The 9188-nt window shown below is 44.0% G+C and overlaps 1 protein-coding gene across 1 annotated transcript; it reads left to right on the top strand.

Annotated features, from left to right (window-relative positions):
- The first annotated feature begins 1101 nt into the window (after window positions 1–1101).
- LOC136507937 (signal recognition particle subunit SRP54, chloroplastic-like) lies at window positions 1102–8231 on the top strand. The gene is made up of 15 exons (XM_066502529.1): window positions 1102–1305; window positions 1420–1525; window positions 2180–2247; window positions 2394–2495; window positions 2764–2916; window positions 3008–3085; window positions 3200–3325; window positions 4970–5072; window positions 5442–5542; window positions 6019–6156; window positions 6248–6391; window positions 6527–6602; window positions 7216–7301; window positions 7399–7524; window positions 7747–8231. Exons 1-15 carry the CDS (start codon window positions 1135–1137, stop codon window positions 7834–7836), a joined length of 1668 nt encoding a protein of 555 aa, XP_066358626.1. The 5' UTR covers window positions 1102–1134; the 3' UTR covers window positions 7837–8231.
- The last annotated feature ends 957 nt before the right edge of the window (window positions 8232–9188 follow it).

Raw genomic sequence — 9188 nt, 5'->3', positions numbered from 1 at the left:
GGGATCACCCGCGTCGCTTCCCGCGCCAGCAGCTGGGCAACACTCCATCCCTCCGCTTGCCACACGCATGCATGGCGCAATAGGCGGAGTCACGTTGCAATATGCACAACACCCGATCTACTTTTAAAACATCCAGATAAAAACTTTTGCAACATGTGTCTGAAGAAAGATGAAACACTTGAAACATGCGTCTAAAACACTTGAAAAGCCATTGTAAAACACACTTGCAAACATATGTGTGAAACATACGCAACGTCCAAACAAAAACACTTACATCATACGTCTGAAAAAACAGATGAAACATTTAAAACAGACGTTTGCAACATACATGTATAGCCATTGCAACATATGCAATATACTGATCTACTTTTGTAACATCTATACGAAACACTTGCAACGTACCTCTTAAACATCTGCAATAATTAAAACATATGTTTGCAACATAGAGGGAGAGAACGAGGTCGGTCGATTCCGGCTGTCAGGGTGGGAGCCAGCGGCGTGCGAGCACCACCGGCACCGGCTGCGCTCGTGGGTGCCCCTTGGCTTGGCTAGAGACAACATGAGGCACTCCGGCACCTGCACTCAGCTGCCATCGGCAGGGGCAGCGGCGGCGACGCATCCCGACAGATGCTGGGTTAGGGAAGAGGCTGAGGAGGCACTACACGAACTAAGGGAAGAGACGGCATGGTCGGCTTGGGTGGAGAAAGGAAGCAATGGTGGCGGTGCGAGGCTCTACTGCTGGCAGCGGACACGAGAGTGACCTGGAGATGACAGAGCATAGATAGAGACGAGCGAGGCAAAGTGGAAGCCGCGTTCCAACCGACGCGAGCGGACTTACACCCGCGTCCGAGTATTTCCACGCAAATAAAGAGCCACGCAGTAGGGCGGGAGATTCAAATTGAAGTTCTATTTGAGTTTGAGACACTCTCGAGTGTCTTTCTCAAAAAAAAAAAAGAAACAAAAAAAAGATGAAGTTCTAATTGGCATCGCGTTAGACCAGAAGGCATTACGAGCCCACGAAGCCCGACAGGCCCAACTGAAGGGGAATCAGTTTCCAACTGCTCTTATCCGCCTCGTCGCTTCCCTCTCCTCCGCAGAACACACTCCCGTCTCGTCTCCTGCCCAACCCCCACAATGGAGGCCACCACAGCGCTCGCGCTCTCCTCGTCGCTCGCCACTGCACGCCGCTCGCCGGAGAAGGCGGTCACTGCATCCATCCGCCTCCGCCGCTTCTCCGCTACCACCTCGCTCCACCTGCGCTCTGCCCGGAGCCCAGCGCTTCGCTCCCACCCGTCACCCTTCCAGGTCCCGCTTCAGTACCCTTCGCCGCTCGGCCTTTCGTTTCTTCCGTTCCCTCGACGAGAGTTTGGCGTTCTGGGCTTAGAATAGATTTAGCATGTTTGCTCTGTGTGACATCAGGGATGGAGGCGGCGTGGGAGGGCGGGCGGGCTGGTTGTTCGAGCGGAGATGTTCGGCCAGCTCACCACCGGCCTCGAGTCCGCCTGGAACAAGCTGAGGGGAGTCGGTGAGCGTTGTTGTTGCTTCCATAGATATAACTCTTGTCACATCTGATGCTCCAGCCTAATTTTTTTTTTTTGCCCCTAATTCACAAAAAAGTAGATACAGCTCGGAATTTTAGTACGAGTAAATATGTCGTGTACCAAATTATGTTTACTAATGTCTTTCAATTTGCGATGTATCGTAACAGGTATACAATATAATGCAATAATTGTGTGAATTTGTGATATTCTCTATTGGCTATTTTTTTTCAAATGCTTGTTCGATCCATAAACATGATGCGCTACATGTCTCTCGGCATCGGTTTTTTGTTATATATATACAAACTACTCGGCAACCATTGGCCAAACTTTTCGGAAATAGTTCATGGCACTGTTGCCTGTAGTTTCATTTACAAGGCCTCCCTCACTGATCACTGATTCAAGATGTATGGCCTATCCAGTCTTATTAATTTGGGCAGATATCAAAATCGTCTTTTTTTTTTTTGGCAACAAAAGAGGAAACCGTTGAGTGTACCAAAGTTATTCATGGACAACTTGTGTTTGATTCTACTATGAGATTTTCAGTTGATTTGCTCTTACATTGCATTTTTCATTTATGTCTGCATCCTCTATAACCCAGCTCAGTTTTTCATTAAGCAATATGTTTTTTGTGGTTCAAGATGTATTGACAAAGGAAAACATAGCTGAACCAATGCGGGATATCAGAAGAGCACTTTTGGAGGCAGATGTATGTCTGATTCGTACTTCTGCATGATTTTTTTGTTTGTATTATAACCCCCCCCACCCCCCCCCCCCCCCCCCCCCCCCCCCCCCCCCCCCCCCCCCCCCCCCCCCCCCCCCCCCCCATAATCTTAGGTGGAACCTATTTTGCAGGTAAGTTTGCCAGTAGTAAGAAGATTCATTGAGTCTGTAAGTGAAAAGGCCGTAGGCACCGATGTAATCCGAGGTGTGCGACCTGACCAGCAGTTGGTGAAGGTATACCCATATTGTCGTGAAGTACCATTCTAGTATTGTACATGCAATTCCTTTGTTTGACTTGGGCTTCTTAGCCATCTTTTAATTGCATGGTTACCAAAAAAAACTGTCATTTTCCTTTCTGGGAGAGGCAGATAAATTAATGGATATGATATATTGTGCACAGAAGCAACCTTATCAAAGAAATTTGGTGCTTAATAGTTAATGTTGACTTAAAGCTATTTCATATGCTTGAAACACTGAAGACTAAGTTATCTCAATGATGCAGGTTGTGAATGATGAACTCGTACAACTGATGGGCGGAGAGGTATCAGATTTGGTGTTTGCAAAATCTGGGCCAACTATTATCTTGTTGGCAGGTCTGCAAGGTGTTGGAAAAACTACTGTTTGTGCGAAGCTTGCCTTCTATCTAAAAAAAATGGTGCTTTCCTTAAGCCTGTACTTTAACTATTTAAACATTTTCTAATTCATCCATAGACTTTTCGTACTTATAGACCAGTCTCAGATTACAGGGCAAGAGTTGTATGCTAGTTGCTGCAGATGTTTACAGGCCTGCTGCTATTGATCAACTCACTATTCTGGGTAAAAAGGTAAAAGCTGTAGAACTTGCCATTGATGCATATTCCGTCTCTTTTAGAATACACACTTGCTTGAATGTTCTGCTATAACTTACTCTTCAGTAGAAAACGTTTGAATGTTGATAGGTTGGTGTACCAGTTTACTCAGAAGGAACTGAAGCAAAACCTTCACAAATAGCCAAAAACGGTTTGAAGGAGGCAAAAGTCAATAAGGCTGACGTAATTATAGTGGACACGGCTGGAAGACTGCAGGTCATACACATGTTGCTTCAATATTTGTTCCACTGATTTGTTTCAGCTGTGAGTATAAATGATAAAGTGCAACTATGTGAAATCTTGGATCCAGGTCATAATCATGCTGAACTTTGAAAATGTTAGGTTGTACTTTAGATATGTGGTCAAATTGCACTATTTGTTTTCTTGTAAGGAATTAAGTTGGTAACAACATGAAAAATGGTCTGAAATGTTTACTTTGAATGAGATGTTGATATTCTTTTTTGAGAGAAACGCAGTAGGGGAATACCCTACTGTGGTATTATATAAATACATAAAAAAAAGATAAGAAAACAAAGCAGAAGCATCAAGAAGCGCAGCAGAACTATAGAACAGACTATTCAGCCAAATAGAAATGCTATGGCTTCTTTGAATCTTAAAATAATATTTCAACTCAAAATGCTATTCAGCCAAAGAGATATTTTGTTATTGTTCTATACTTCTTTGAATCTTAAAATAATATTTCAACTCAAAAGTGAAGGCCATTATAGTATTTTAAAGTAAATCAACAGATAATCTATCATGAGCTTCTGTGAAAACTGAAAATAAGTGTGTTTCACAACATAAAACTCTTTCATAGCATAATTTTTTTTGAGAGAGAACAGGAAGGGCTTGCTCCCCTACTGAAATTTATTAAAAACCAAGAACAGAAAAACAAAAGCAGAGGCATAGGTCAGAGCCTAGCTTCATAACATAATTTCAATCTACTACTTTCCTTTTTGCTAAACTGATGCATGTCAATGCAGTTTTAGACTTTTCATTTTTAATTTTTTTAGACTTAGTAGAACTAAAACTGAGTATATGAGATGTGACTTCGGCACTACTACTCGGGAGGAGGAAGATGTTAGTTTGGAAGGTCAAGTAGTGCCTAGGAAGGATACCTTTCGATATTTAGGATCAATGCTACAGAGGGACGGAGATATTGATGAAGATGTTAGCCATAGAATCAAAGCAGGGTGGATGAAGTGGCGACAAGCGTCTGGTGTCCTATGTGACAAAAGGGTACCACAGAAGCTAAAAGGCAAGTTTTATAGGACGGCGATTAGACCTGCTATGTTGTATGGTGCAGAATGTTGGCCTACGAAAAGACGACATATTCAACAGCTAAGTGTTGCGGAAATGCGTATGTTGCGTTGGATTTGCGGTCATACAAGAAGGGATCGAGTTCGGAATGATGATATACGTGAGAGATTAGGGGTAGCGCCAATTGAAGAAAAGCTTGTCCAACACCGGTTGAGATGGTTTGGACATGTGCAACGGAGACCTCCAGATGCACCGGTGCGTAGTGGAATCCTAAGTCAGGATAGTAACGTGAAGAGAGGCAGAGGAAGACCGAAGTTGACTTGGGTAGAGGCAATAAAAGGAGACTTGAAAGGATGGAATATACCCAAAGACTTAGCCTTAGATAGGAGTGTTTGGAAGACAGCTATTCACGTGTCTGAACCTTGATTGCTTCTGTTGGGTTTCAACTCTAGCCTACCCCAACTTGTTTGGGACTTAAAGGCTTTGTTGTTGTTGTTGTTGTTGGTGGTGGAGTATTGGCAGCTAGCTGTCCTTCATACTTTTTGCAGTAAATTTGATCAGTACCATTGATGTCATCTGATTAATCTTTTGTATCACTAGGTAGATAAAGCAATGATGAATGAGTTGAAAGAAGTAAAAAAAGCAGTGAATCCTACAGAAGTTCTTCTTGTGGTTGATGCCATGACTGGCCAAGAAGCTGCAGGTATACAGCTGCATCTTGTTTATTCTAAAGTTGGGTTTAGGGCTCTATTTCATCATCGTTTTATACTTAATATTTGTAGCTTACCTAATGCTCTGCCCATGTTTCACAGGTTGAAACTTGACTGTTTCATAGCTTGTGTATAAATTTCTTGTATTTCCCCATCTAGATTTGGAGTTCCCACATTTTTCGTATCTCATGTATATATAGTAACCTTTGATCAACATTATTAGTGTTCTCCATGATTTCTTGTGTTCTTTTCATAGGAGTGGAAGCATAAGGTGCCCACTATAAGTAGCAGGACATGCCATTCTATGATATAAATCTAAAATTCTGAGTGCACACTTATCCTTTTTTTAATGATATGGTCAGGGTTGGTCAGCTCCTTCAATGATGAGATTGGTATAACTGGTGCTATACTGACAAAACTGGATGGTGACTCAAGAGGTGGAGCAGCATTGAGTGTTAAAGAGGTTTCTTGTTTTCTGTCGTTTTGTTTCATGAATTAGCTTCAGAAAATACTATTGATTCATGTTTCTCCACAAGTAAACTACTAATTCATGGTAGCACCACACATTTGTAGGATCACTTAATAGAAAAATGCATCATGGCTATAGGCCTGTTTGGTTTATGACATAGAGTGGCCAAGCCAAACTTTGGTCATAGCCAAAAATGGTCAATGGAAAAATGTGGAAAAAAATATGTTCGTTCATAGCCTTTTCAAAATTTGGACATGGTCAGGAAAAATATTTGGATGTAGCCATGCCATATTTTGTCAAACTGTGAGTCTGACATGCACGGCCCATGCTAAACTTTCGATATGTCTAGAAAAATGTTTGGATGTAGCCATGCTAAATTTTGTCAAACTGTGAGTCTTACATCATCAGCAGGTGTTCTTCCTTCCTTAGTACACATTCTGATAAATATGAAAAATTGACAAAATTTGCAGGTGTCTGGAAAGCCAATTAAATTTGTAGGACAAGGAGAGCGTATTGAAGATCTTGAGCCTTTCTACCCAGATCGTATGGCACAGCGTATCCTGGGAATGGGAGATGTACTTTCATTTGTTGAAAAAGCACAAGAAGTGGTAAGTCACTTCTTGTGAAATGTTCCTTTTGTCTTGTCTTTTATTAGACTATAATTTGATATTCTATGGCATTACCTGTTTGTACGAGTAGATGTGTCAAGAAGATGCTGAGGAATTACAGAAGAAGATCTTGAGTGCAAAATTTAACTTTAACGACTTTCTGAAGCAAACACAAATGATTGCACAAATGGGTTCATTCAGTCGTTTAATTGGCATGATTCCGGGCATGAACAAGGTATAAATATGAACTTCTGGACCTAATTTAATACCTTACTTTGGAATTGTCTTATGAAAGCAATTAATGATCATATTCAAGGCTATAAAATTCACATTATTAAGATTTAAGACAAATCTTGCCATGTTTAAATAGGTTACCCCTGCACAAATCCGTGAAGCTGAGAAGAATCTCAAGTTTATGGAGTCAATGATCAATGTAATGACTCTCGGTATGTATTCCACATTTAAGAGACATCCTAAAAATATCTTTTTTGCATATTCCTCCTGAACTCTTACTATCCAGTGTTTCTTATATACTGTTTTAAGTCTTGTAACACATATTTGGAGCTGGTATGTGAAACTTATTTAGTATTTGATTTTTAAGCCCAATGATTTGCCACGAAGTCAATAGCTTGTCTGAGCCTGCTTGACCAGCATTACAAACATGTAATAGTGTGACTATATAGATTAGCTTCCACTTGCTATCGTCTGTTTGGTTGGTGTCCTACTATTCTCACAGTCGCAAGAGAGGCCTTAAGTTGCCTCAGGTTTGAGATTGTTCCACTTCCAAAAATATCTATTTTCCCTTTAAAATTCTACAAATATATTTGACAAATTTCTTTTATGATGAGTCTGAACTCTGACAAGAGGGATGAATTCATGCATTGCTGAAGGAATTGATTTTTTTTTAACTAAACATACATAACATATTTAACTTGGAGGCTGAAATCTAAGGCCACTGACTAAACAGTGTCTCAGTCGATAACTAATCCTGAGTTGCTTGATGGCAATAACCCCATCATTCCTATATGTATGCTCAGTTGTTTATCGGGGCTTGTGCAGAGGAAAGGGAAAGGCCAGAGTTACTTGCTGAATCACGCGAGAGAAGGAAACGAGTGGCCAAGGACTCTGGAAAAACCGAACAGCAGGTTCAGTTCTTATCATGCATGATCTTTTCCTATATGTTCTAGTATATAAACCAAAGTAATCACCAAGAGATCTGATTAACTGTTCCTCCACTATAAGGTGAGCCAATTGGTTGCACAACTCTTCCAAATGCGTGCAAAAATGCAGAAAATGATGGGCGCTATACAAGGAAAAGAGTCGCCAGATATGGACGAGCTCATGGAATCAATGAAAGCTGAGGAGCAGGTAAAAGGCATCTCTAGTCCAGACCCTACCAATGATTTGGGGCACGCCTGTGACCGGAAGGTCCCAGGTTCGAGTCGCGGTCTCCTCGCATTGCACATGCGAGGGTAAGGCTTGCCACTGACACCCTTCCCCAGACCCCGCACAGAGCAGGAGCTCTCTGCACTGAGTACGCCCTTTTATGTGTTTGTTGAGTTAAAAAGCTTTTGCAACTGTGTCTTTCAGGCTGCTGCCGGTACTGGACGACGTAGAAGGAAGTATGGCAACCTGAGGCAGCGGCAACTGGATGCAATGCGTGGTTTCCGCAGACGGTGAGATGTTCATTGCAGACTCTGACTGGCAGCGTCAGGTCTGCCGTATTCCTGCCTGCGTGCATGGACGGTTATCCCAGGGATTTGGCTCGGATTCAGAAGCGGAAAATGAAGTGCTTTCGGGAAATTAGAATGTCATCTGGATATCCTACTCTGGCTAGTCGTGTGCAGCCTTTCTATTTTGCCATACTGGACGTATGCCAAAGTAAAATTCACCTAATTGCACCATCTGAATGACTGAACCCTGCCCGCTGGTGGCAGGTGTGGAAACAGATCGGATACCCGTGTCGCTATTTACCATTTTTTTTTTGTCGAATATGAATACGGATCCGAATGTCCTTGGTTACGAATACAAAACGAATTAGCTCAGATTCGGATTTGCATTGGAATACCTCTTCAATTTGGGAGAATTATTTATTTGGCATCGGAACATATCAGTGTTTCGTATTTGGCACTAAAAAATTTGAACTTTTTTATCTGGCGCCTAGTTGAAATTTGCTTTCGTAAATGATACTACTGTCCATTTAGGACAATAACGGTGTCTAAGTGATTGACAAAATGACATAAATACCCTTGTTCGCAGCAGAAACCTACGGTGCCAAATAGAGAAATTCGAGTATTTTCGTATGGACGATATTGCCCTCAACTACTTCCCTCGTCCTAGTCACTGACGTGTAGGCCCCACTCGTCCTCCCCTTCCTCTGCTTGTACCAATGGTGGTTCTCCTTCCCATCCGCGCCGCCTTGCCTCCTCGGCCTCGCCTCCGCACCAGCGAAGGATGTATAACAACGCGAGAACGTTGTAGGAGCAGAGCACGGCATCGCAGCTTGCCACACCGCAGTTCTCCTGCACCTCGCTGCCATCTGCGCCTCCCCGGAGGGCCCGGAAGTGCCACGTTGAGGCACCGCTCCGCTCCGAAGGAGACCCTTCGTCACCGCGCTGGCCGCCCCACTCGCCATACCGACCTTCGCAACAGCCGCGAACGCTCGCCGCATCCCATGCCCGCGACAGCCGCTCGCTCGCCGCGCCCTGTGCCCACGCCGACCGGTCGCTTGCCACGCTGGCCGTGCACGCACGCACACAGCGCTGGCCGCCAACTCGCCACACCGGCAGTGCGCGTTCGCCACGCCGCCCACCGCGATGGCGGCACGCTCGCCGCGTCCCATGTCCGCGACGGCCGCCGTACGCCGTGTCCGCGATGGTAGCCGCTCGCCGTGCAGACCTCCGCGGCGGCCTTGCGCGCTCGTAGCATGCCATGGACGCCCGCTCGCCATGCCCTGTGCCCACGCCGCCCCACGCGGTGGTCGTGCACACACGCAGCGTTGGCCACGTGACGTGAGCTCGCCACGCCGGCCG

The sequence above is a fragment of the Miscanthus floridulus genome, chromosome 15, assembly GCF_019320115.1.
Source record: "Miscanthus floridulus cultivar M001 chromosome 15, ASM1932011v1, whole genome shotgun sequence".
NCBI lineage: Eukaryota > Viridiplantae > Streptophyta > Magnoliopsida > Poales > Poaceae > Miscanthus > Miscanthus floridulus.
Note: the sequence above shows the minus strand (reverse complement) of the source record. Positions and strands in the feature narration are given on the sequence as shown.